The 26,380-nt window shown below is 53.1% G+C and overlaps 10 protein-coding genes and 1 non-coding gene across 11 annotated transcripts; 5 read left to right on the top strand and 6 right to left on the bottom strand.

The window, feature by feature from the left end:
- Window positions 1-158: 158 nt before the first annotated feature.
- On the bottom strand, window positions 159-4,062 carry CC77DRAFT_939118 (CNH-domain-containing protein; the record flags this gene model as incomplete). Its single annotated transcript, XM_018534658.1, has 3 exons — window positions 159-278; window positions 330-1,192; window positions 1,242-4,062. 3 exons carry the CDS (start codon window positions 4,060-4,062, stop codon window positions 159-161), a joined length of 3,804 nt encoding a protein of 1,267 aa, XP_018384562.1.
- A 299-nt stretch (window positions 4,063-4,361) lies between these two features.
- On the top strand, window positions 4,362-5,419 carry CC77DRAFT_1021961 (V-type ATPase). The gene is made up of 6 exons (XM_018525368.1): window positions 4,362-4,478; window positions 4,532-4,549; window positions 4,604-4,616; window positions 4,667-4,749; window positions 4,800-5,083; window positions 5,132-5,419. The coding sequence occupies exons 1-6, from the start codon at window positions 4,431-4,433 to the stop codon at window positions 5,172-5,174; spliced, it is 489 nt and encodes a 162-aa protein (XP_018384561.1). The 5' UTR covers window positions 4,362-4,430; the 3' UTR covers window positions 5,175-5,419.
- A 249-nt stretch (window positions 5,420-5,668) lies between these two features.
- Window positions 5,669-7,847, top strand: CC77DRAFT_1021959 (serine/threonine-protein kinase YPK2/YKR2). Its single transcript, XM_018525367.1, has 5 exons — window positions 5,669-6,286; window positions 6,346-6,441; window positions 6,512-6,636; window positions 6,691-7,085; window positions 7,136-7,847. The coding sequence occupies exons 1-5, from the start codon at window positions 6,007-6,009 to the stop codon at window positions 7,455-7,457; spliced, it is 1,218 nt and encodes a 405-aa protein (XP_018384560.1). The 5' UTR covers window positions 5,669-6,006; the 3' UTR covers window positions 7,458-7,847.
- A 1,010-nt stretch (window positions 7,848-8,857) lies between these two features.
- CC77DRAFT_186722 (hypothetical protein) lies at window positions 8,858-11,803 on the top strand. Its single transcript, XM_018530529.1, has 2 exons — window positions 8,858-11,087; window positions 11,138-11,803. The coding sequence occupies exons 1-2, from the start codon at window positions 9,078-9,080 to the stop codon at window positions 11,483-11,485; spliced, it is 2,358 nt and encodes a 785-aa protein (XP_018384559.1). The 5' UTR covers window positions 8,858-9,077; the 3' UTR covers window positions 11,486-11,803.
- Window positions 11,804-12,121: 318 nt separating this feature from the next.
- On the top strand, window positions 12,122-14,377 carry CC77DRAFT_938934 (hypothetical protein; the record flags this gene model as incomplete). The annotated part of the gene is made up of 3 exons (XM_018534649.1): window positions 12,122-13,813; window positions 13,859-13,993; window positions 14,042-14,377. The coding sequence occupies 3 exons, from the start codon at window positions 12,122-12,124 to the stop codon at window positions 14,375-14,377; spliced, it is 2,163 nt and encodes a 720-aa protein (XP_018384558.1).
- Window positions 14,378-15,503: 1,126 nt separating this feature from the next.
- CC77DRAFT_1032513 (parasitic phase-specific protein PSP-1) lies at window positions 15,504-16,548 on the top strand (the record flags this gene model as incomplete). The annotated part of the gene is made up of 2 exons (XM_018526742.1): window positions 15,504-16,399; window positions 16,461-16,548. The coding sequence occupies 2 exons, from the start codon at window positions 15,504-15,506 to the stop codon at window positions 16,546-16,548; spliced, it is 984 nt and encodes a 327-aa protein (XP_018384557.1).
- A 248-nt stretch (window positions 16,549-16,796) lies between these two features.
- Window positions 16,797-17,614, bottom strand: CC77DRAFT_1096335 (DJ-1/PfpI family protein-like protein; the record flags this gene model as incomplete). The annotated part of the gene is made up of 2 exons (XM_018529837.1): window positions 16,797-17,095; window positions 17,156-17,614. 2 exons carry the CDS (start codon window positions 17,612-17,614, stop codon window positions 16,868-16,870), a joined length of 687 nt encoding a protein of 228 aa, XP_018384556.1. The 3' UTR covers window positions 16,797-16,867.
- Window positions 17,615-18,006: 392 nt separating this feature from the next.
- Window positions 18,007-20,032, bottom strand: CC77DRAFT_992570 (FAD dependent oxidoreductase). Its single transcript, XM_018536388.1, has 2 exons — window positions 19,295-20,032; window positions 18,007-19,219 (listed from the first exon to the last, which is right to left on the bottom strand). The coding sequence occupies exons 1-2, from the start codon at window positions 19,541-19,543 to the stop codon at window positions 18,047-18,049; spliced, it is 1,422 nt and encodes a 473-aa protein (XP_018384555.1). The 5' UTR covers window positions 19,544-20,032; the 3' UTR covers window positions 18,007-18,046.
- Window positions 20,033-20,442: 410 nt separating this feature from the next.
- Window positions 20,443-20,916, bottom strand: CC77DRAFT_1010341 (hypothetical protein; the record flags this gene model as incomplete). Its single annotated transcript, XM_018523641.1, has 1 exon — window positions 20,443-20,916. The coding sequence occupies one exon, from the start codon at window positions 20,914-20,916 to the stop codon at window positions 20,443-20,445; it is 474 nt and encodes a 157-aa protein (XP_018384554.1).
- A 1,310-nt stretch (window positions 20,917-22,226) lies between these two features.
- On the bottom strand, window positions 22,227-22,297 carry CC77DRAFT_t57. Its single transcript has one exon. It is a non-coding gene; the product is annotated as a tRNA-Gly (tRNA).
- Window positions 22,298-22,869: 572 nt separating this feature from the next.
- On the bottom strand, window positions 22,870-25,146 carry CC77DRAFT_938642 (hypothetical protein; the record flags this gene model as incomplete). Its single annotated transcript, XM_018534629.1, has 2 exons — window positions 22,870-23,010; window positions 24,052-25,146. 2 exons carry the CDS (start codon window positions 25,144-25,146, stop codon window positions 22,870-22,872), a joined length of 1,236 nt encoding a protein of 411 aa, XP_018384553.1.
- Between the last annotated feature and the right edge of the window lie 1,234 nt (window positions 25,147-26,380).

Raw genomic sequence — 26,380 nt, 5'->3', positions numbered from 1 at the left:
TTGACAAGTTTGATGACAAGGAGAACTGCAACGTAGTCGTCAGCGGAATGGGTCGTGCAATTGTAGCTCTACGGCTATGCAGTCGCTACGGCTTTCGTGCTCATGTGTCCGAGAGTAGAGGCTCGACGTTGAGGTTTTGTTGCGGGCTACCGTCAAGCCTAGCTCTTCTCATATGCGCGCTGGACATCGAGCGACTGCTTTCCACCGTTTGCAGTCTGCCAGAAGTCAAGACTGGCAATGACATCGGTACCCAGTTCGTCTTCATAGGAGTATAGGATCTGGACATGGTCAGCATTCTGTATAGATGTCATTTGATGCAGTTGACTTACTTCGCGTGTCGATGTGTGCAGCCATCTAATATTCTTGGCTGTGATGATGTGCACCAGACCTCCGCTCTCCATATGCCGTATCTCAATAAAGCTAGGCTCAAAAGCAAGAATATAGGGATTGAAGATAGCGAAAGCTTGTGGAGTGCCCTCCCATGTAATCTTCCAGTCGGGTCTCGCTCGCCAGCCGTTGCGGTTAACGAAGAATGAGTAGTCCGTGTAGCATAAGAGGAACTCGCTTGCCATACGCTCGATGTGAATTGGTTTGATGTTTTCTTTCCGTACGACGAAGTCGAGCGAAGTATCTGCTTGGTCGAGAAGCGATTGCGTTTCGAGCGTCTCCAGACTGACGACTTCGAAACCGCGCGCGCAGCCAACGCAGAGCTTGGAGCGCAGGAAATGTATCGACGTCGATTCGGTGGGGATGTAAAACTCTTTGTACGGCTTGAGCTGGTCTGCTCCGCTGGTGGAGAGCATCATCTTCGCGAATCCTGACTTCTTGTTCTTGTTGCCCATCTGCTCCTTCGGCTCGTACACCTTGATGGTCGTCGAGAGGGCGGACGTCTTGACTGCAGCAACCAACTGTTGCCCTAAGCAGATGCCGGCCTTGAAGAAGTTGGCGTGGCAAATCTTGCGTGGTCGTTTGACCATAGCCTGTGATTCGTCCGACTCCAGGGCCTCGGTTGAGTAAGAGTACAGCGTCTTGTCGGCCAAGACAAGCACGATTGCGTGTTGTTCGAGAACCTCGATTTGAGTTACGCCCTTGCAATCCAGTACACGCTTGGGCCGCATCGAAGCGTCCTTTGGCTTTCGTTCCACAACGTAAACACCAGCATCCGTACCAAGAGCCAGCTTGCGACCTCCGTCTGTTGAGCGTTAGTGTGAGACTTTTGAGTGCGACAGTTGAATACATACCCAGCGGAACAGCGCAAGTGACTCTGATGGTCGGAGAGAAGAAGCCCTCGTTGACGATCGTCTTGGTAAAGATGTTACTGCGCTCCCTCAGACTTCGCTGCTGCGTGTCGATGTGCTCCATCCACTTCTGTTGAGAGATTGGAGTGCTGGCAAATAGTGTCAACTCGTAACCGCCTTTTCCAAGGTGCTTGAAGGTGATGGGATATCCTTGCTGCTTTGGATCGCTGTTCTTTGGAGTGGCAGCTGCGATAGCCTTTCCGGCAATCAAGTTTGCCGATGGCCTTTTCGCAATGCCTAATTTGGGGTTGACTTCCTCCATTTGTGTGATGACCAACAATTCTAGCGGTATGGGCTTCTTGTAGACTTTCTGTTCTTCGCGCTTGTTCACGGTCTTTGCCCGGACCAGCAAGACCGCATGGTCAAACAAGTAACACGTGATGTCACCGGTGGTTTCTGTTGGAGTCTTCTTCAAAGTGCCCTTGAACACCAATTGTCGGTTCTCATCGGTCAGTTTCAAATCCACGAACTCTCCGGGCCTGAACTTGAGGTCCTTGTTGAGCTGCATCAGATTGAAATGGTTTTCTGCCTTTCCGGATTCCACGTTGACCTTTGATAGAGTCTCTTTGATGATTTTGATAACCTTGGGGATGTCTTCTTTGTCCGGATTATCATCGGCCGTGTACTTTGCAATGTTCTCTAGGAGCAACGGGTACCTGGCCAATCTCGTTGTTGGCTTGGTGAGATAGCCGTTCAGCTCGAGCTTTCGCGACTCCTTCATCCTCTCTACCTCATCGACGAACTTGGCGAATCCGGTGTTTGTACGTTTTTCATGCTCAAACTCGTACTTACCGAAGAGCTGGTTCGCACCGTACTTGATGAAAGGCGCAAAATGTGGCACATACTCGAGGAATATGTCTCCAACGTTTCGAACCACGGCCTCTTTTTGCTGGCGCCTTGTGAGCTGTTCGGCCATGCGAGAGTTGACCATGTAGACTTCTTGGCAATTTGAAAAGACTGTGCGGACAAACTTTTCGCGGCGATGCTCGGGGATAGGTGAAGTAGCGGGGTTACGGAGGGGCTTCATCCAGAAGTCTCGGAGATACTCCAGGTCTTTCACGAAGTCGCGCTCGGTATACATGAGCTCAGAAATGACTTCCTGCCGCTTTTGTTCCTTCTCCGATACACTGTCAGAGATCTCCTTAGGCACCGTGTTGATCCACAGTTTCTGCTCTTCATTGTCTTTATCCTCGTGCAAACTCGCCCTGGATTCCTCACGCTTGAGACCAGGCTGAATGCGCATGTTGAGGCGAGCCTGTTGTTCAAGGCGGCGTGGGCAAGCGATCGAGTAGCACAAGCGGTCGCGTGTACACGTGGGAGAGTAACATTCAGTTAGAAGAGTGAAGACGCCATTGATCTCAGACTTGTCCTCCACCATGGTCTCACGGAACTGGTATATCTCGTTGGTGGAATCTCGCAACCGGTGGGCGTATGTGACATCGTGAAAGAATTTTTGGGCGTCGAGGGAACGACCGAGGAGTAGTGCTAGATTGCGATCCGTCGTCTTGATAATGAAGGAGATGAGATCAACTGCATCTGCACCCGTAAAGGCACTCTTGTACACAAGCCCGTCCTTTTCTTTCTCTGTCAGGCCAACTCGGTCCTGGAAAGTTTCGGCGACTCTTGATAGCAAGGCGGGATAGACGAGAGGAGCGCGCCGTTGAGCAGCAGGAACTTGGTTAGCTGTTGAGAGCGATGTCATGGACTGGTTGGAGGTTCTGTTGTTGCTGGCGTTGCTACCCAGAGTCTGGGTGGAATCAGGACGCGACGTCATGGAAGACATGGTGCTTGTCCGCTCTGACGGGGGCACAATGGTCGAGGCCATGGACATGGTGCGGGACTGGTTCGGCATGTTGCCTTGGCTGATGCTTCTGGGATTTGGCGGGAGTCCAGCGTTCATGTGGGATTGTGGGTGTCCGGGCGGTCCCGGTGCCATTTCAGAGCCGCCGGATTCTCGCCTCCGATTCGGTATAATCCTGCCGCTCATCGTCTGTGTGTGCTCTGGGACTTGGGTGTACGAAGTCATGGACATTGTGCGCTCGTCGGGGCGTTCTGGCACCACACGTCCCTGGGCCGTGGTGCGTGCCATGTGGTTCATGTATGGTTGTTGGCGGAAGGTGTTGGCTTGCGAGGGGTGCGAAGGGCCGCCAGGAGTAAACTGCGGGCGCGGATTCAGAGCAAGCGACTGCGAGCGATACGGATCAGAGTTCATGGCAGGGCCAGGGGGCCCGGGAAAGCGGTTGGGTATAGGCTTGGTGAAGGGGGGCTGCCCCGGAGGGGAGGTTCTCGGGTCGAATCGCTGGGGCTGGCCGTATGGCTGGCGCTCTGGGCGAAGCGGCTGGGGGAGGTACTGGGGCTGCGGCTGGCGTTGAGGCTGCGGTGGTCCCTGGTGGTATCGTGGGTCTTGGCCGTAGCCGTTCGGCATGGGGCGATTGTACTGATTCTGAGGGTCCATGGGCCGCTGCTCTCCGGGGCTGGGGCCCTGACGCTGATCGTACTGAGGGTGAGGGCGACGATCATAGCCATTGACTGGCTGGCGCAAGGGCGGGGCGCGCTGCATCATATCGGCGGTCTGGCTGGACATTGTGGCAGCTCTATCGGGCATGCGCATATGAGACTGCGAGGTCATGGTCTGCGAGCGGCCGGCCATTTGGGGACTGGCGCCGAAGATGTTGGTGAAGGCGGTTTCCCGTGCGCCCGTAGGCTGTCCATGGCTGGGGCCGCGCGCATATTCTGGACGTTGCTGGTTCCCGTAGTCGGCCATGTCTCTTCACGCAGTCTTGCCCGGGTCGGGCCTGTGTGCCGCGGGGGGTTGTGTGGGTGAGAACAAGGGCGACTCGGACAGGTGGGGTGAAAGCCGCCCAGCGAGGACCCAGGGCCGTCCGGAATAAAGATGGTGGTTATGGTGGGTTGGGTGCGGAATGAGGGCGAGTATGGGGTAGTCGTATCCATGCATCGTGTGTATGAGAAGCGCTGGCCAGGTGCTGCCCCAAACCGGTTTAGCGCCCTTTCTCCTACGAACGCCCAGCGCAACGACTATCAATCATTCAACGCATCCCCCATCACGCGCCGCTGCCGACTTCCCAACTACTACACCCCGCCGAATACCTGCGTCCACACCGAGCAGGCACCATGTCGTCAAACGAGCTCGCGCCCAGCTTCGCGCCATTCTTTGGCATGGTGAGTGCTTCGCCTTCGCCGTGTTGATGACTTCATAGCTAACCTCCAACCAGAGCGGAATCGCGTTTGCTGTGAGTGGCACTGCTCCCACATAGCTGTCGAACTAATATACGAACCCTGGCCAGATGATCTTTGGATGTACCACGCCCGACACACCCACCTGGACGTGCATGAGCTAACGGCAGCAGGCGCGGGAGCTGCCTATGGCACAGCCAAAGCAGGCATCGGCATCGCGGGTATCGGAACATACAGGCCAGACCTGATTATGAAGGTACGAGTTGAGTACCTAGCATACCTCGGAGCTCTGTCTAACCAGACCAGTCGCTCATCCCCATCGTCATGTCCGGTATCTTGGCCGTCTATGCCCTCGTCATATCCGTCCTCATCGCCAGCGACATTAAGCCGCCGCCGGACAACACATACTCGCTGTATGCTGGATTCATGCACATGGCTGCTGGCTTGTCAGTCGGATTGTCAGGTTTGGCTGCAGGCTACGCGATTGGAATCGTGGGAGACGCTGGCGTGCGCTCTTTCATGCGCCAATCGAGGATCTTCGTCGGCATGGTCCTCATCCTCATTTTCGCTGAAGTTCTGGGTCTCTATGGGTACGTCGACGCGACTGACAACGGCTGGCCAACGACTAACATTACCAGACTCATTGTCGCTCTTATCCTTAACACCCGCGCAAGTGGTTGAGCATAGTCCTGTGAGAAGCACTTAACTTTATGTTATAGCGAACAAGCGAACAAGGCGGACACGGAGATGGATTTTGTACGACTACATGGTGTAGAAACAGTTGACGAGCATGCAAGCATGGAGTTGCAATATTTGGGTTTGCAATACACTGGAGTTTGGGCCAATCTAGTACAATCGAACAGCATGTTATTCCCGTATTGAATCGAAAGTGACAGACAAGATGGCAGAATGCTGGCGAGTAGACTGGACTTGCGTTGATGTTGTCGGATACCAAGACTGTCGTTTAAGCTGCAACCAGCTGGGTGGATCGTTATATCCGTTAATGCGTTGTCTAACGCCCGAGTTTGAACTTGATTAGCCGTGTCCGGGTTCGATACAGCCTTCGCGACGCATGTTCACGCGTTAATACAGAAACGATTGTCTACTTGCAGAATACAAGCTGGGTAAGCCTAAACGAGCTCGTCGAGAAGTGGCGTGCCGTCTCATCTGGCTTAAGTCGGCTCTATTTCAAGCCCAATCCCACGTCCTGCGTCATTGCAGTGAGTACCACCCCGCAGCACTTGTCGCGCCCGCTTATAGTCCCCTTGGCCGTGGTTCTCGAGTGCTACGAGCCCGGCCCTTCCGCCTGGTTGACTTGCACGATACATTTGCTTACTACACAAACAAAGCCGAAGATTGACCCCGCCGTTGCCTGTGCCTGCTGCCATGTGTTGCTTGAATTACTGATTCCTGGATGAGCCCTGACAGCACTGCAACCCTCGATCGCACCCACTACTCGCACCACCCCCTCGCTGCTGCCGCTGCCGCTGCCGCTGTCGCATAACCCGCCACCATGACGACTACCTTCAAGAGCATGCTGCACCCCATGCAGCACCACCGGGACAAGAAGGAGGCCTCCTCGCCGTCGCATTCTGGCCCGCTACACGACCGCACCGATTCCGCCATGGACAGGCCGCGCGAGGAAGAGAAGCAGCATCTGGCGCAATGGGAGGCGCAAAAGCACACACTCAGCCCCGACGAGATTGACATCGATCCGGAAAAGAAGCCTGTTGGCCACTCCTCCAAGGTTCTGCGCCAGGAAGACTTTGAGCTGATTAAGACACTGGGCACGGGTGCGCATGCGACTCCACGCCGCCAGACACAACAAGACTGGACGCTGACTATACGTCAGGTACATTTGCGCGCGTGTGGCTGGTGCGATTGAAGGACGCAAAGGCGGGCGACGAGAACAAAGTCTTTGCCTTGAAGATCCTGCGCAAAGTCGATGGTACGTCTCGCTCGATGCGCTCTGAACGTACTCTCTTGGTATGCGCCTCTACAGCTACTGACCCTCCCAGTCATCCGTCTCAAGCAAGTTGAGCATGTTCGGAACGAGCGCAATGTCCTTGCCAAGGTTGCCGGCCACCCTTTCATAACTACCATGGTCGCAAGCTTCCAATCGCTCGACTCTCTCTACATGGTGGTACGTAGCGACACGTCTTCATAAGCGCTAGTCATTGGCTGATGTGACGGACAGCTTGACTACTGCCCCGGCGGCGAAGTCTTCAGCTATCTGCGGAGAGCACGGCGATTTAACGAGCCCACCTCACAGTTCTACGCTGCTGAGATTGTCCTAATATTAGAGTTCCTCCATGAGAGGGAAGGCGTTGCATATCGCGACCTGAAACCCGAAAATATACTCATAGACGCCGAAGGCCACCTCAAGCTAGTGGACTTTGGGTTTGCTAAGAAAGTAGAAAATAGAGAGACCTACACACTCTGCGGCACACCCGAGTATCTGGCACCCGAGGTCATTCGGAACACAGGTCACGGTACAGCAGTCGATTGGTGGGCATTTGGTATCCTTGTGTACGAGTTCCTCGTAGGACAACCGCCTTTCTGGGACCAAAACCCAATGAAGATCTACGAGCAGTACGCGGCTTTCAATTCATGTTCAAGACACGAGTGCTAACATGTTTTAGGATCGTGGAAGGTCGTGTGCGCTTCCCTTCTGCCATGTCCCCCACTGCGCGCGACCTCATCTCTGGCCTCTGCACAGTCGACACATCCAAGCGATTGGGTAACGTTGCAGGCGGTGCTCAACGTGTAAAACAACACGAGTGGTTTAAGAACATTGACTGGGTGAAACTGTACAACCGCGAAGTCCAAGGACCTATTGTGCCACACCTAAGGGGACCCGCCGATACACGCAACTTTGATGAATACGAACCCGAGTCGGAGAAGAGAGACCCATATACCAAGGAGTTGAGCGACAAGTGGGAGGAGAGCTTCAAGGATTTCTAGGCCTCGCAAGAAGAGACTAGAAGATAGCAGATAGTCTTGGATATGACATGAAGAGCGAAATCAAGACAAAGGGAGGACGTTGGATATGTGGCATGGAGTCCACAACGAAGCCTTGTAGATCAAAGGGGAAAGGGGCCTCATGCTTGATACGGGTTGTTTTTCTTGCTATGACGAGTACCCCCATTGATACGCACGCTATACGTGCTGCGTGGATACTATTGTTACGTTTCGACACGAAGCGCAAACAAATCATATGGAATGTGAAAGCATCCTGGATATGAGTGTCCCATGATCATTCCCATTGTCATCGTCTACGTTCAACCACCCGAGACTTGTTATTGTTGATGTAAAAATGTATATCCAGTAGTGTAGTCTGGACAATGCCATCAATCTTTCGTCACGAGTTTGTACTGCAGTTGTCCTCTTTGCTCTGTCTGCTGCAATCTTCATGCACACGGAAGTATAGTCAGGATTAGCAGGCAAAAATTAAGACAAAAAACATACAACAGCGGGGATTCGCCAGTGGTCACCCACCTGACTACTAATCCGCCGATTACAAGCTTGAGTACCGCTGAGCGAACGGGAAGCGCTATGTTCTTGAATCTATGGTCGTATGTGGAGGACAAGCTCATATGGACGATACATCAAGCCGTAAGTGGAAGGGTGTATGCATGATTACTGCACGGTCAATGGAACAAAACTGCGACAGACGTTTCATGAGACTAGTATGGTGTCTCGGCCATTGGGATGGAGTCGAATTCAGTTTCTCGAAGGCTGAGGTGTGACAAGCGCTTCTCGCGATGACTGTTGTGTTCCATGGCTGTGGTAACTTGTGGACCAGGACGCAATTTACACATGTCAACCAATGGGCAGGAAACGAGGCCTTATCAGCCACAGTGGCGCACGGGAGCCAAATGTGGTGTAGACTGTTGGTGATATCAAGTTTATCTCAACGGCCTGCATACATGTGGCGATGGATGCACGCGGGAGTCCCATGTGCGAATCGACGATGGGTGCGCGGGTGAGCCGGGCGCTACGTACAGTGGGCGTAGATTGAATAGGAGTCGGGAGGGTCCCAGTGGGCTTTGGCTCAAGATGAGTTGGCGAGGAACGTGCTGGGATAGTCCGTGAAGACAACTCCAGGCGTTCAGCTGTGAATAGTGAAGCGTCCAGTGACATTGGGCGAGCGACGTCTCTAGGATAACGCGTACGTAGGCAGACTGGGCACGCTTTAAGGTGGCAAGTTGGGCGGTGTCAACAGTGAGAGGGGTGAACGAACGCACCCCAAGGCCCAAGCGCGCTTTGAGATTAACATGGTAATACTTGTTTGCAAAGAAGCACAACACGACGCATTTCCTTTTCGTGTCTTGTAGTAATCGGATCGTGCCCCTTTCCTTCTTGTTTTAATCGTAATTGTCTATTCTTCTCGTGAGCCCCCCGCAGCACGACTCTTTCAGATTGCCCGCGAGTGATGGAAAGCCGGCCAAGGCCATCCGATAGCTTCTCACAGCGCCGCGGACCCAGATAAGTCAGGCCAACATTTCCTCGAGTTCTCGCAACGCAACGGCTTCGCAGCGCTTCTCGAAACTGCATGCTGGCCGCCTCCGGCTCGTTGCTGGAATGAGTAGTATCAAGGCGCGGCTGCACAATGCGCGGTCCAAACTTCTGCGACGCAGCAGCGCGACATCGACCCGTGCCAGTGCACGCTCGATAACGTCGTCGGCAGGCAGCGAGCGGCAGCCACCACCACCCAGCTCCCTGCGCAAAAGCGTCTCTCTCCAGAAGCTGCCTGAGGCGTCTAGCCCCGACGCTGCCGACGAGAGAACAGCTGATCCACGAATGGTAAGGTCGGAAGTGCTGGGAACGGCTTCCGAAAGTCAGGCCGACGACGTCCACGGGAGCACTGGCAGCTTGAACACCTCGAGAGATCGACATTCGACATACACGGGCACTTCAGCCGCCAGCACCCACGCCCGCCAGCCCTCAGCAGACGCAGACGACGTGCCCATCGTCTGTCCAGAGGTGACGCTTGAGGCACCCACGCCCATCAACCCCGTAGTGCAGCAGCCTGCCGAGCTCAACCGCGCGGAGCCATCATCGCTTTCTTCCGCACCGAGCGACCACAGCGACCTTCTCCCCGCCGCCAGCAGCAACGACACGTCCCATACGCCATCGCCCGCCCTCGTCCGCCGCCAGTCTGTCGTCAACAAGACCGATGCGCAGATAATCAAGAAGCTGCTCGTCCCCGACATCCCCCAGGCTGCCATAGCTACCGGGCCGCCCACCGTCGCCGATTATTTTGGCGGAGCACCCGCCAACTTCAGCGCAGGCATGCTGCACCGCAAGATCTGGGTCAAGCGGCCCAGTGCCTCGGCCACGCTGGTGCAGATTCGCGAAGACGACCTGGTTGACGATGTCCGCGACATGATTCTCAAAAAGTACGCCAACTCGCTCGGCAGGAGCTTCGACTCGCCCGACGTGACGCTGCGCATCGTGCCGCGCGATGCTCAGCGGGCTGGAGAGCGCACGCTGGGCCCCGAGGAAGACATGTGCCGCACCCTCGATGCCTACTTCCCCGGCGGCCAGACCGTCCACGAGGCCCTTATCATCGACGTGCCGCAACGGCGGACCCCCAAGCCCTCACCACGCGTGCCCTTCTACTACGCCCACCACGAGGACGGCACCCATGCCCAGACCGAGTACTTTCCGCCCATGCCCGTCATCGCCCCTTCTCCAAATGCCTCGGGCCAGGAGCGCGAGGCCCGCATCCCCCTGCCCCATGCGCCTCACTCGATAGCTGTCCTCAACACCGGGCACCTGCCTACACTCCCTTCGCCCGGCGCCACCAGACGAGGGCCGCATACTCACCGACCAAAGGTCTTTAGAACACACACGGCCTCTCCGACCACCCTCGGCGGCGGCATTCCCTCTTCAGCGACATCCGTCCGCCCTCAACAAGGCCGTCCACGCCACGACTCCTCTGCGTCCGAAGCCAAGAACTCTGCTGCCTCGAACAACCCGATACCCACCCCACCCGCTTCTGCCGAACCTCCATCACACTCACAAACTCTCCATGAATCTACTCCACCCACCCCGCGTATATCCTCACCTCAACCGAACCCAAAGAAGAAGCGGAGAAAGCCACCGGTGGAGCCACCAAGTCTGCCAGCTGGCCTTCTGGATGGCTCAGTCCCGCCTATCAATGTCCTGATTGTAGAAGACAACATCATCAACTTGCGAGTTTTGGGTGCCTTCATGCAGCGTTTGAAGGTTCGGTGGCAGCGTGCCATGAACGGAAAAGAGGCAGTAACCAAGTGGAAGGCAGGTGGTTTCCATTTGGTGCTTATGGACATTCAGCTGCCCGTCATGAACGGTCTGGAGGCAACAAAGGAGATCAGGCGGCTGGAGCGTGTCAACAGCATCGGTGTCTTCAGCAGTGGCAGCAGCGAGGCCCCTAACAATAGGCTTGGATCAGAGGGCAAAGAGCAAAACGAGCTGGTCGAGGATGATCGTCTTGGTGACAAGGGCATGTTCAAGAGCCCCGTCATTATTGTCGCACTCACAGCCAGTTCGCTGCAAAGCGACAGACATGAGGCTCTGGCGGCTGGTTGTAACGACTTCTTGACCAAGGTAAGAATTCATGTTGTATATGGAAGCACTCCCACTAACTCACGTCACAGCCTGTCAACTTCGTCTGGCTCGAGCGCAAGGTCAAAGAATGGGGTTGCATGCAAGCCTTGATTGACTTTGACGGATGGCGCAAGTGGAAAGACTTTGCCGACAAGTCTGAGAACAACGACACCACATCGAAGCTCTCCGGCGGCTATTCGAGCATTGCTCCGAACAAAAAGTCGAGCAGCACCCTGAGCCCGACTACCGCCGCTAATCCAGAAGCAAATGGTGTGAAGAGAGATGGAGATGTAGAGAGAAAGAACAAACGCAAAAGTCTAAGTGTCATACCACAGCAACCCATACTACAAGAGGAGGCCGAGACACCGCCAGCTGAGGTTGACAGTGGAGACAACTGAGCTTTTCGATCTACGAATCCTCTCACGCTACCAATCACCAAAATTCACTCGGTTGTAAATTGTCACAACACCACTTCCAAGGCCCTCTACGTTTTCCAAAGGCCCCAATTTTCATTTGTCCAATCACTCATCGTCTTTTTGTCTTCAGCGTTTGGTCACCTTGTTTCTGCCCGTCTGCCGGTCATCTGGGCATCTTCTGTATGCAATCTGCTTCTAGGTCTAGTGCGGGGAGATTGGAGTCTCACCTTACACATACATGATTTGAACGCTTGTTTGAGGAGAGCGTTTGTTTGACATCGCATTGGGAGGATGCTTAGAGACCCCTGTTACAATACAGAGAACCTGTTGGTTTTAATGTTAATTCTGCGGAACCGTTTCCGGGCTTCCATGAACGATCTTTCCAGTGTATCATCTGTGCATAATTTTGGAGTTTCACCTACGTCACTCTGTCAAGCGCATAATGAATGGCTCCTGACAAGTCGTACTCAGGAGAAGCTTTGCGCCGGGTCTTCTTTGTTGCCAGGGAAACGGCTCGCTTAGACTTTCCGTCGTTGACCCCTCCAAACCCTGGCACTTCCAAACTGGAGCCCCAACTTATCGTCAACCAAACTACACCACTCGCTCAGGCTCTCGAACATGCCTGCAAAAGTTGTATACGGAAAGAAGAGGAATGGAGAGCGGGCGGCATTTACAAAATTCCTGTCTCCCGAGAAAGAGGCTGCCCACAGAGAAGTCGAGGACAAAAATGTGACTAGCGGCACAGCACGTGATCGGCGGCGGCCAACACAACCAGAAAGAGACGATATCTCGGTGTTGGAGCAGGGATTGGGGAAACTACGGATAGAGCAGACACAGCCTACGGAAGATGAGAGTACCTCACGGAAACGATCACAATCACGGAAAGCGAAACCTGAGCGCATTGAGGTTACTACGAAAGAGAATGTTGTCCCATTTGAGGATGTGTTGGAACAAGACATGCAAGCTCTATCAATCAAGGCTCTGAAGGAGGACGAGTCCAAGCTACTCAAGGAACCACGTAAACCCCGAAAGGTACTAAGCGACCGCAACATCAACGCCATGAACAATGCCCACGAACTAGACCGATCAGCCCTGAAACCGAAGAAAGAGAAGAAACGTGTGGTGCCTATTGCGGTGGCCCAAGACGTTGTTGCCACACCTATAATAACTCCAGTACAGATAGATCCAGTTCGTTCAAAACAAGCGTCGATACAACGAGCAACATGCTTACCTACGCCTGAGCCGACACCTGAGCCTGAAGATGTCTACACCTCTTATGCTTCCCCGCTGTTGGCGCTCAGCGATAGAAAGAAGGTCATAGGGTTTCAGGAGTGGTCAGACGAGCTGGCACCGCACTTTGAAGTCACCAAGATTGCAGAAGCTTCCTTCTCGGAGGTATACAGGCTGTCTGCGATATCGCCCGCAAATGGAGTCAAAGAGGAGTCAGTGCTCAAAGTCGTAGCGCTGAAGACACCACCAGCTGTTCCCCTACCAAGCCAATTGCATGCTCGTGCAGTTCGCGATAGAGAGGCTCAACTGGAGAAAGAGATGGAACAACGTGAACAGGACGATGCCTACAAATCACAGGTTGATGATGTTGCTTCAGAGGTTAAGCTCCTCCAGAATCTCACTCACATACCTGGTTTTACCGTCTTCCGCGACCTTACGATTGTGCAAGGTAGACCTTCGGCTTCCTTCAACGACGCATGGAAGGAATGGAACAAGGCGCGGCCACGTGGGAAGAAGAGCGAATTTCCTGACCCCAGCAAGAAGGCTAGCTATGATGAGTTCCAGCTCTGGGCGGTGGTAGAGATGCAAGACGCTGGTACGGATGTTGAGAAGCTCATGGAAACGGGAGGCATGTCTTCGATATGGGAAGCCTGGGATGTCTTCTGGGGCGTGGCGATTAGTGTTGGGAAAGCAGAAGAGGCATGTCGGTTCGAGCATCGCGACTTGCACCTTGGTAACATTTGCGTTCGATCTTCACGCACAGGTGGGGACGTAATGAAGCCCTCTATCAAAGACCCTCTGCGCCGCAAACTCCGTTTCGCTGGTCTGGATACAACAGTTATTGACTACACCTTGTCACGCGCGGACATCCTTGCTTCCTCGTCCCAGTCTCGAAGGATATCAGCTATGTCGCACGTCTCAAGCTCCACAGCCGCGTCTGCAACTGAGGAAACGGCCAATGTCGCTTATCTGGATCTCAACAAGGATCTCGCGCTCTTCCACGGCGACGCAAGTGAGGAATACCAGTACGAAATATACCGTTACATGCGCGGTGTGGCGGTCTTCGATAACCCACTACATGTTATATACGATGAATCGTTCGATGCACCGGAAGAGGAGGAAGAGGAACAAGAAGAGGAGGAACCAGAGCAAGTGCCCGTCACGCCTCGACACACACCTAGGAAGAACAACCACATTCGCTTCGACTCGGAAGACGAGGAGCCATCAGCGCTCCGAAGGTCGCCTAGGAAGCACGAGGACGTGGCTGCACCTGACATTGAGCAAAGTCCCAAAGCAGAGGAGGAGCAGCCTGAAGAAGACGACGCCGACGTTTGGCGCGATTTCCATCCCAAAACAAATCTCGTCTGGTTGCACTTCCTCCTCCACAAACTACTGAATCACCTTGCTGCTATCTCTTCAGCACCACACCACGTCTCCTCCCGTCCCATTATTTCCAAACGCGATGAGGTAGATACGAAGAAAGTTGAGAAGAAGGCTATGAGGCTGTACAAGGTCTTGCAGAGGGTCAGTGAGCTACTATGTCCTGTCGCGCTGGGTAGAGAAGAGGGGTTGGGTAGTGCGAAGGAGTTGGTAGTGCTTGCGTTGGAAGAGCGGTGGATTAGGGTTGAGGATGTGGAGGGTTGAGCAGGATGTACACATTCATGGCATTGCTGGGCGTTTCGGGCGGGCTCTCTGCATTATATGGCGTTTGAAATCGTGGCATGGTTTGATGAGATCACGAATATGAGCATTACTTTACACGCTCTACTGTTTGAGCAACATCAGTCGTATTCTTGCGATGCATCATCGTGCTCTTGAGATTCGTTCGTGGTATCTACTCTTCGATGCTGCGCTTCAATTCGGACGCTTAGTAGCATACCCCCAGGGATAATGACGCGATTGATATCCGCGGGGTTGGTACTAATGAAGAGCCGCGGTCAACCGTTGAAGGAAGCAACGACTAGGGAAGCCAAGTGAACTAGCGCAGTCTACACGTGCTGAAAGCGACTAAGCCTGCTTAGATCTACTCATTTGGGAAACTACACTGTAAGCATCCGCCCGACATGCGCGTGCGCTTACGAAGATTTCGCGACAAGGACGAGACAACCTATCGCGTCCCCCTCCAAAACACTAGAAGGCGGATGGCTGAACAGCCGGAACAAACAGCTGACGGCCGGGAACACGGCAACCCGTAAACTACAGCCGAACGACGCCACACCACAAAGTCACTAGCATATCGTCATCCAACAACTCTTTCGTCCCCAGATGAACTCTAGATAGCACAGATGCCTCGCACTCCGACACCCCAAATGGAAGCGAAACTCACCTTGCCGTCTCAACACGTGCGCTGACAAACAAGGGAGATCCAACGGTATCGAAGCGACCCATACACCCGGTCAGATTCATCTCAAAGCCGCGGCCCACCCAAAATCGTTGACGCTGACGCCTTGGCCATGTCAAATGAATCTAAGCGAGCCCAATGGCGCGCGGTCAAGCACGGCAAAGCATACCTCGCTTAGAGCTTCAAAGAGGCAAAAGAGATTAGAGGCGCAGTTTGGACATGAACACGGTGTATACGGCAGGTGGATATACACTGCACGATAAAGGGCTAGGTGTCAGTGAAGCCACCCCCCACCGGAATAATTAGTCCACCTCCCACGTCCCTCGCGTTTGCTTGGGTCTCTTCTCGCAACGGTCTCTTATCACGTACCATTGCTCTCGTCGTCCGTTCCTTCGACTGATCTGGTTCTACGTTCATCTCGCCGACCCTATGCGTTCCTACGCACGTACAGGCCTGTTGGCCACGCTCGCCATCGCAACGCAACTACTCGTCGTTGTGTCCGCGCAAGAAGACCGACCGAAAGGAAACTTCCGACAATGTTTGGAAGTTAGCCCAGAATGTCCAGTGTTTGCAACACTATACGGGTACCGTCCCAACCTAGGAGCTAATGCCTTTCTTTGCGCCCTCTTCGCCATTCTGTGCATCGCCACGCTAGTAATTGGAGTTCTGAGCAAGACATGGACCTACACAGCTGCACTGGCAATTGGAACTTTTCTTGAAGCTGCAGGATACGCTGGGCGCGTCATCATGAACGACAACCCCTGGAGCGAATCTGGTTTCAAACTACAAATCTGCTGTCTGGTCCTTGGTCCTAGTTTTGTCGCGGCTGGCATCTATCTCACCCTGAAACACTTTGTGCTATACTGCGGACCCCAGCATTCGCTCCTCAAGGCACGTCTCTATCCCTGGATCTTCATCGGCTGCGACTTCGGTTCCATTGTACTCCAGGCATGTGGTGGTGGTATGGCGGCCGCAGGTGGCACAACAAACAAGAAGCTTATCGATGGCGGCAACAACCTCATCGTAGCTGGTATTGCGTTTCAGGTTGTCACCATGGCTGTATGTGGTGGACTGGTCCTCGTTTACATTTTCCGATACCGCAAGGCCCGCAAGAACCAGGCTACCATTGGGGAGAAGAGCACGTACGAAATGGACAAGGAGACAGGCGCTGTGAAGCTTGCCAAGATCAAGCTGTTTGGATGGATCGTCGTGTTGGCATACACTACTGTGCTCATTCGATGCATCTACCGTTTACCAGAGATGGCTGGTGGATGGGGAAATTCGCTGATGCGAAACGAGAAAGAGTTCCTCTTGCTCGACGGCATGTAAGTTTCCATGATCCATGTCCTTCACAACCAAAGATAGAACACTAACAATGATAACCAGGATGTTAGCTATTGCTTGCACGGTGCTTGTGTGCTTCCACCCCGCATACTTCTTCCCTCCCTTTGCTGCTTTCCGTCGTAACAAGTAGCCTTCTTCTTTTCGGAATCGACAATTCTAGACATGTGGATATTTTCGTCTGTTGTAGCGGTCGCTCCGCAAAATCTTAGCATTACGATCTTGATAGCCTTTTTAGCATAGCGATAGTCATTATAGACAAGACCTTTCTATTTTCACACTACAGTGACTGCCCGGCCACCCAGGACGTGATGTGGTAATGTAGAGGGGATCATCCTGACGGAGTCTTGATCAAATGATCCTGCTAAAAGACAGGAAGCATTACTTTCGAAAGAACTATCCCCCCTATAGATCGGAATCCACACCAGTTTTACCAGTGCTTCTGTGTCGGCCTACACAGCTCCCCATCTCTCGGCATACCGATCATTTCCTGAGTCAACGTTCCTCTCATACTCGCTCCGATCCGCCACAAACTGCGCGGTCTCCTCACCGAATACTTCCGCCATCCACGCAAACGCCAGATCCATACCAGCCGAGATACCAGAGCTAGTCCAGATGTTGCCATCGACAACCCAACGAGCCTTTGCAACCCAATCGACGTTCGGATGCTGAGTTTTGACCTTGAACAGAATAGTAAGTTACCAATCCGATATGACTATGAAAGAGGAGGTCCAACATACATCGTTGAAAGCACGCTTGTTAGTCGTCGCCCTCCTGCCATCTAACAAACCAGTCCGAGCCAGAATCTCACTGCCTGTACAAACGGTCAGAACCCACTTGATACTTCCTTTCCCACTCAGATCCAATCTCTTTAGATATTCAACTTGTGGCTTCATCCATGCGTCGCTGCCCGGTCCGCGTGCTCCTAGACCTCCTGGAAGAAGCAATACCTCCAGATCATCCGGCGCATTCTCGAATGTATGCGTGGGAACCATGGACTGTGAGAATTGGGAGCCTTGTTTGTCTTGCATAAAGTTCTGAGTCGGCACTGGATCTAGAGTGTAGGCGATGGTGCAGAGGCTGAGGGTGTGGTTGTTGGACAGGATATTAAAGGCGTCCAAGGGACCGGCCCAGTCTAGGAGTTGGAATCCGGGGAAGATTACAACGCCAATCTTCGTGGGGAGAGGGTGAGCTGGCATGTTGAAGTTTGGGGATTGGTGATCGGGTTTTCGCAATTGCAATGGTGACTCAAGTGAAATCGTTTACCAGGTATAGAATGAGTTTCGTGGATGTTTTTCTAGATATGTACGTTATGTTGAGGTTCATACATATGAGTCAGGCTTTGTGGAAGCGTGATACCATGAAGCAAGAAATTGGTAATCCGATCGGGCTTGGTACCCCAATGGGGACCGCGGGAAAGCGGAGTAGCGTCCACGCGCCTTAGACGCTATTGTCCGCATGTTGATTGACCCTAGAGAGTCAAGATTCTGTCACAAGACAAGGCGGTGACAGCTCCACGGCCGGTAATATCATGTACACATTTCAATCAAGCTGGTAAGATGAGCAAGCTCAACACTTTCGACATGACGAAAATCGGCGCAAGAACGGGCCAACGGTATCATCATTGAGATCTATACAACACCGTTCATGTGTACTCCCTGTGCATCCTGTTGCTGTACTGTGAGCATCTGTCTTGATCGATCGATCCTTTCTTTTGTCAGGATGTAGCTCTTGGGCATATCGCCCTTTTGAACCATCTCCTCGTGTACAGCGGTCAGGTCTTTGCCGTCCATCTCACCGAGTACCATGTCGACAACAGCCTTTCCACATAATGTGCCGTTCGGCATACCGTGTCCTGTGTATCCACCGGCGAGCCATAAGCCTTCATTGCCCGGCACCTTACCAACCCATGGGTGATCATCACGCGAATAACCCATGATGCCAGTCCACTGTGCGGCAGCTTTAAGCTCACTCAGACCTTCCGTCTGCCCACCTAGCTCCATAACCTTTAACAGCGCACCGCGAAGGTATGCAGCAGAGCCTTCATCGATTACAGTGTCATCAGAAACGCCTATGCTTGGATAATGTCCTGCTCCGCGGCCGCCACCAAACATCAGATGACCACCAGGGTTTGGAACGCCCTCAAATGGACGGTGAATGAGGTAGTCGTCGTTGTTGGCTGGTTGGCCTAGAGCCGCAACCATGCCGTACGAGTTTGGCAAGAGCGTCATTCCTGCAGGTGGGATCAGGGCTGACATCTCTCCACGACAGGGCACGATGAGATCGGCGAAGTGGGGTAGGAGAGCTGATGTGTAGCCATTGGTCGCGAGAATGACGGTCTTGCTGCTGATGGTGCCGCGGGGCGTGTGGAGAGTGTGCGTGCCGTCTGACGAGGTAATTTCGGTGACGGGAGTCTTGGTCTGTAGGTTGAGCTGGCCGTTCTTAACGAGCTTCTCGAGCATGAAGGTAACTAGTTTGTACGGCCATAGACTCGCAGCTCCTTCACTTAGTGTCAATCCAACACACTCGGGTGTGACGCGGTGCTTCTTAAATTCCTCCTTTTCCTTGAGGATGGTAACATGGCGTGCGATTTCAGGTGATGTTTTCCTGAGATGTTCGATTTCCTTTTCAGCCTCGCTCATCGCCTCTTCAGTCCAGAACGTGCGGCAGCCAGTTACGTCGCGCCACTCGCAAGGCACGTTGTTGTCCTGAATATAGGATCGCACCGCAGCGACGTTCTTGAGCTCGAACTCGGCTACATCGCTACTTCGGTCGAAGAGGAGGGGCTGGCAGTGTCCACCATTCTGTTTGCGCAATCGTCAGCAGATGTGCACCGTAGATTCCGATCAGACGATCGCGAGATTAAGAAGTCGACTTACCCTTCCTGTAGCGCCCCAACATGCCTCTCGGGCCTCGAGCAGAACGATACTCTTACCGGCAGCTCTCTGATCCTCCGAGAGATACCTGGCTGCATTTGTGCCCGTTATTCCAGACCCCACAATAACGATGTCAGCCTCAGCAGGCAATTCCTCCGTTGTGCGGTGGCCGATCAGGAACTCATTCGGTTCGGTGTGCCAGAACGAGTCTGTCGAGTTAGGTGTTGGGAGAGTTGCGCGTTCTTGCTTCATGATAGGTACGAGTATAGACGGAGTACAGGAGAGAGGGGTGGAACGGATCGCAATTGAGTCTTAAATATATGTTCGCTCTATGCAAACCCTCGACGATAAACCGATGCGGTGTGGCGAACGTTATCCTTCAGATTCGGAATGAGTGTTTTGTACCGATGGATGGTCAACCTCACGGGGGCGTGATGGAGGGGTGGTGGGTCATACTCCGGAATTCGACATGGCTGCTTATGCCATCTGGGTTATCATCGTTTAACTCCGATGATTGGACGTGACGTCTACGGCATTCAGGGAAGACATATCCGGTATTGAAATCGTCATCGCGTGTTGTAGAGAGCTTCACGAAAGCACAGAGCACAAGAAGACATGAAGGTACTCCCTAAAGCGGTGAGGGCAACTGGTACCTGGCACATGGCAGGTTGCGGAACCGGAGCTGAGTCCGCGAGTCAGTAGTGTGGATTATGTAAAAAGAGGCAGTGCTAATGAACTCCGACAATTCTGAGAACATGTACCAAGACACAGCATACATCTTTGCGCAAGTAGTCAAGTGACGTTGCTCTCCCTGGTTGTGTGTGTACTCGCCAACGCGGCCTGATTTCACATGCAAGGTGGTCAAACGAAGTACCACGACATTGCCGATACCGCAACATCAATTTGTACCTAGGTATGCTCAAAGCTACTATACAGCCATGTAACGACAGAGAAGAACGCGAAAGAAAAATTTGATAACAGCATCGAAGCCAGCTCGAATGCGCTCCTCATCTGTACAGTATTCGGAATAATCTTCGCACAATCTCATTCAGTCGTCTCGTCATCATTCATTGCTACGCTCATCAAAAGGTGATCAGACGCCAATCAACAAGCGTGGTACAGCCAGCAGTACCATCAATCGTTCATCTGCCTTATTTCCGTCGCTGAACTAGCTCTCTGGCTGAAGCCGTCAGCGAGTACCCGTTGAACAACCAATCGTTCGAGTGCCGTCCCTTCCATGGATCGCTTCCACTTGTACTCCGTCGACCCGCGTCTTGTATGCTAGGCCTGCCGTTTTGTACTGGTGCTGCAGCTGGCCGTTTTGAATTGGTAGGACTTGTAGTGGAGGCACGCCCCTGTGGGTAAGGTGCTTGGGTGGGCGGCATGGCCACGGGCGACTTGGAGCGTTTGCGAGACGTGGCTCCACGAGAGCGACTTCGCGAGCGACCACGAAGGCGCGCTGAAATGGCACCGAAGAATGACTCTTCGGTTGGCGAAGCTGTCGTGCGGGCCGTTGGTGACGCTGGGGAATAGGGTGGGGATGTTTGACCCGATGACTGGGATTTTTGTGAATCGACAGTGTTCGTCCGGATTGGCAGCGGCATAGGCTGATTGTGAGATGCCATGTTGTTGGTCTCAAATGGATATGCAAGTGATTGAGATGTATGCAAGGTGCTCTTTGTCTCTGTGTAGGAGGCCAGTTGCCTATTGCAGACGGAACTGACGAAAGATGACTGCAGATGAAGGATGTGAGGCTCAAAAGCCAGGCCATCAGCACAATATATAAGACCTACGCCTCAAACCGTTCTCGTCATTCCCTTTGATCTGTGTCCTCACCACATGCTTGGCGCATATCGCAGCTTAAACAAGATGTCGGTGACTTGTTACTGTCTTGCTGCATTACACCCAATCAGAAGCCTCGAACATCAGGCGGGACCTCCAGTTCGCCATGTTCCTCAAGCAAGCTCACCGACTCCCCCACTTCCGAACGAGCGTCTAGAGCCCCACCGTCTGCTGCAAAGCCAACGCATCTAACCGAAAACCCAGACCTTGACAGGCTCCCGTTGCAATATAGGGCTAGCGGTCACCCAATCAATGCAGATGATATGCCTCTGGACGGCGATTTTGGGGTCACCGGTTTTGAGGGGTGCGAATACTTGTCTCCGCCAGAGTGGTTACCTCGCTCTCCCTGAAACTCTTTGTGCGATTAACGTGTTAGTCAATGCCTACTTCTCCATCCATCACGTCAGTAGTATCGGAGTACAGCGAGATTATCGATAGCTGTTACGCAATGTCGCGTTGGACTGCCACAGAGCTACAAAGTCCTGCGGGAATCGTTGTGTCCTCCATGACGGAATATGCATCTTATCAGACCACTATGCAAGATAGAGTGATCATGCGCGTCTTGTGTCAAAATCAAGCTCTTGAGTACCAAGGAATCTCTACCAGACATGTCTGCTTTGATGGCTCGTGTTGCTGATAAGCCACCGGCCAGAAGCGACGCGATGCTTGATAACCAACCAACACCCCTCACCTTGGTGTCGCGTCGAGACTTTGGCCGGTTCCAGGCCTGCGGGCGCACATCAGATGCATCCGAGGTGATGGTAGTTTGGTAGTGCGGCTGAGAAGACAAGAAGAAAAGAAAGTATGGGCTTGATGTGCAAGCGCATTGTCGCAAAAGTCAGACTTGGCCTCTACAGCAGGTTGTGGAAGGGAATGAATACACACGCGCAGGCCTGCGGAATCCTTCTACACAGCTGTAGTACAAAACAAAAACCTCCGTGTTGTTTCCTAGAAGCCCCGTATTTTGATTGTACAGAAAATATTCTCCTACAAAAAGAATTGTTCTTGTCGTGTTGTAATATGATGCTCGGTCTTTAAGTCGAAGCAGCAAAAGACAAAAAAGAAGATCTCGCAATTGTGGAGAAGGATGTTGTGCATCCTCCGGGAGTCGAACCCGGGCCAATTGCTTGGAAGGCAATTATCCTACCGTTGGACCAAGAATGCTTGATGAAAGAAAGATGACATTTTATTGTTATATACTTAATTTCCATAGAAGCTTTGGCCTGGTTGAAGGGCACATCTTCGGTCGCTAGGATCGAGTGTTATGCCCATGCTACTTTTTCGAACTTGTGCCCCCCTTTTGCCCCACCCTTCCTTTCTACATTCCACGCTCCGCTTCATACAACCACGTCGTTGTAGAGAATAGTCGAGCAGTCCCCACTAAGCACCCACCTAAGGGCGCTCGACTTTCCCCTACAACTGAGTGCAAGTAGAAATTGAGGTCGCCAGTCCTGATCACGCTGACAGTTAGGACTGAAAAGCCTTCATACCAACCCTCTGTTACCAAGTCTTTCTCGTTGTTCTTGAGTATCGCGGCAGATAATTAGACGGCAGGTCTTTGTGAGTCTGCACCTTCTGTGCCAATATGTACATCAAGCGTAAACACTCACGATTCCAGGTGGAACTGTGCAATGGTGATTTTCCATTAGATTCTACACACATGTTTTCTAACTTCATCTCCTCTCTATCTACTTCTCAACACAACGAAAATTTACAGAAGAAAACCATTAGCGCTTCTAGTTCGCAGCAGCGATCTTGCGACGCTCGTTCAATCCACCACGCTTAGCGTAGCCAGTCTGGGGCTTGCTGTAGCCCTCAGCAGGGGCAGGCTGGTAAGCTGCGGGAACGTAAGGAGTAGCGGAAGGCTTGTCGCTGCTCTCGCAGGGGGTAGAAGTGGCGCCAGCGGGGTAGGGAGTGTTGTCGTAGGCAGGGGCGGAGGTGGGCTTGACGGGAGTCGACGAAGCCTCGCCGTAAGCCTGGGTGCTGTAGGCCGAAGACTTGGCTGGGGAGGGTGTAGCCTGGCTGTATACGTCGGACGACTTGGCGGGTGTCATGGACGCGGTGCTGCTCTCGCAAGGAGTGGAGCTAGCGCTTGCAGGGTAGTGCTCTACAGGAGTGGACGCAGGGTAAGGCTTGGTAGAGATGGTAGAGAGAGTCGACTTGACATTCTCGCCGTAGCCGGTGTTGCCGTTGTAAGATGGCTTGGTGTAAACATTGGCGGGAGTAGAGGCGCTGTAGGCGGAAGACTTCGCTGGAGTAACGGAAGCAGTGCTGCTTTCGCAAGGAGTAGAGCTGGCCTCAGCGGGCTTGGATGCGCTGTAGATGGAAGACTCAAAAGCAGGGGTAGAAGCACTGTAGGCAGAGGACTTGGCAGTAGTGGAGGAAGCAGAGCTGCTCTCACAAGGAGTGGAACTGGCCATTGCGGAAGAAGCGGTGCCATAGGCAGGAGCAGAGGAATCAGGACCGTAAGCAGGAGCTGAAGAACCCGCACCGTAGGCAGGAGTAGACTCAGGGTAAGCATTCTCCTTGGAAGAAACAGTGGCCATGGTTGACTTTCCAGTCTCGCCATAGGCGTTTCCGCCGTTGTAGGATGGCTTGGTGTAGATAGTCGCAGGTGCGGAAGTTGGGTAGGACTCCTGAACGGAAGATGAGTGACCCTCTACCGGACCGGCAGGGTAAGAGGGGTAGTTGCTCTCACTCTCGACAGGCTTCTTGGGGGTTGAGGGGTATGAAGGGTAGTTGCTCTCGCCCTCGGTAGGCTTCTCAGGAGTAGCCGGGTAAGAGGGGTGGTTGTGCTCACCCTCAGTGGGCTTGTTGGGGGTGGCAGGGTACGAAGGGTAGTTGTTCTGGCCCTCAGTAGGCTGCTTAGGGGTTGAAGATGGCTTGTTGTGGCCGTAAGAGTTGTCGTGAGCGGGGACAGAGGTAGGGTAGGCCGAGTGGTCGGTGCTCTTCTTGGGTGTCGAGGTAGCTTCGTGCTTCTTGGTCTGCTCGTACTCGCAAGTGTAGGCCTGTCCGGGCTTGGTGATAGTGACAGTCTGAGCCTCGTGGTGGTAAACACCCGCCTCGTAGTGCTTAGCAGTTGGGTATGCGACCTCGGTGTCATGGTCGTACACGGTGGTTGTGGGCTTTGCGACCTCGTAGTTGCCAGTGGTAGAGGCATAGATTGTGGTGTGCTTGATCACGGTCTCAGTCACGGTCTTACCACCGTTGACCTTTGTCTCATAAGCAGCATAAGCACCAGTGATGTAACCGGTCTGCTTGGCTTCGATGGACTGACCTCCGTAGGTGCATGTCTCACCAGCCTTCGCAGTCTTGGTAGCCTCAGCTGGGTAGGTGACAGGGTGGTCAATAGTGACATCCTTGCTAGGGATTGTGTAGACACCGGGCTTCTCGTAGGTGGTGACCTCAGGCTTGGGAGTGCCGTAGGAGTACTCGTGGACGTACTCAGACCACTTTCCGCCCTTGTACTCCTTGACGTTAACGGGCTGCTTCTTCTCGCCCTCCTTGTAGAGACCGGAGCCGGGGTATCCGGGAAGTGCGTGAGGACCAAGTTGGTTGTATGGCACCTCCTCGATCTTCTCGTACAACTCGTACCAGCAACCCTCAGTGCCGTTCTTGTAGGCAACGCCGGTGGGCGCAGCGTAGCCGCTTGTGGCAGTGGCGGAGTGGGTGATAGTCTTCTTGGTATGGTAGACAACGACAGGTTGCGCAGTCTTGGTGATTGTAGCGTAGTTGTTGTCGTAGTCCTTGATCACAGTCGACACGTAGGCGTCCTCATCCCACTTGGCGCAATCCTTACCGCCGTAGGCAGGAGAAACGCAGGTTGGGTACGGCTGGTGCTGGGTGGTCACAGTGACCGGCTGCTTGCCATAGCCTGGGACGATGGTGGTGTATCCGATAGGCTTTGCGGAAGTGCTAGGCTTGACAGCCGAGCTGGACTCCACATCCGCACCGTATCCGCCGTAGGCCTCGTAGGCAGCTGCAGTGGCAGCGAAGATTAGTGCGTACTTCATTGTGATGGTTGTTGTTGTTGATATTAGATATTAGATATAAATATGATCGTGTATAACGAATGACTGGGGTGAGATAGTATAGGAAAGAACGAGTGTAGAAAAGAGAGTGTGATAATTAAGTAGAAGGTGTGGATGAGGAGAAGAACTGCGAGACATGATTGTCCATATATACTCATCAAGCGAGCAGCTCCTGGCGATACATGCCCCTGAGATGGTAGTGTTCGCCGCTCGCTTGCTATCAGAATCCGAGGGTGTTCAGCTCTAGAACGCGATACGTGCGCAATGCATCAGCATACCGCTCGGTAGTGGTTCTCAACTCGAATATACATACGAATACGAAGCATAAGCTTTCGGAAGAAAATGCTTACTCAGATACAATCCGGACCGACCCATCATGAACGGTAGGGACTCTGAGAGAAAACACTTTGTCGAGGTTTCAAAAGCCGTCTCTTGGGCAACGATCGCCTTTTCGACATTTCTCTGCTCATATGATACTGGATTGCCGCTTATCGAGTTTCAAAAGCATTTTTATGCATGCTTCAACTCAAAGCTGTGGGGCGGGAGAAGGAGTAGGGGTCCCGCACGAAGACAGGCGGATATTTCCCCACTACCCAAGGCTTGATACCCCAACATGTGCTATCAATTGTGATCTTGCTAGCAGAGCGCCCGTCGTGAGAATAGTAATTGTGCTTCCGCCGTCCAATGAGATTTCGATGTTTATTTTTGAACCTCAATTCTAGACCTTGTGGCTCTTGCGTGTTCAATAGCGTGGATTCTGAGAGGATCCCGTCTCCGTTGAACGCACGTTCAGTTCGGCTGATAATTGGTCGAGATTGCTGACCCTGTGTAAGTCATTGAGCAGCAACAATCAGTACGTGATTGTGACAGATGGTATGATGTGAACACTAGCGCAGATGATTGAGTACTATGCTTATCTGTAGGGAGTTTGTCCAAAGCCTTCTCTTTGGCAGTGTTAGAATACCAAAGGTCCGAGTCGGATCCTTCCTACTGTATGCAGTGCTTCGGGCTCGCTCCCTGCCAGGCCGTTTGGTGTTCGTGATGTGTTCGCCAGAGGAAAGACCACCTCAGGGGCTGCGCCACATCTGCTTTCGTGATAGCGCTTCCTCTTTAGATCTCGCTAGCGCCCAACCATCCGTACACGGAGATATCAGACCAGCAATACGAAGCTTTGGCGACCTCGCGAAGTGGGTTTCTGAAGTACGTGCTTGGTTCA

The sequence above is a fragment of the Alternaria alternata genome (genome assembly GCF_001642055.1).
Source record: "Alternaria alternata strain SRC1lrK2f unplaced genomic scaffold CC77scaffold_14, whole genome shotgun sequence".
NCBI lineage: Eukaryota > Fungi > Ascomycota > Dothideomycetes > Pleosporales > Pleosporaceae > Alternaria > Alternaria alternata.
This window is presented reverse-complemented; position numbering and strand designations above follow the sequence as displayed.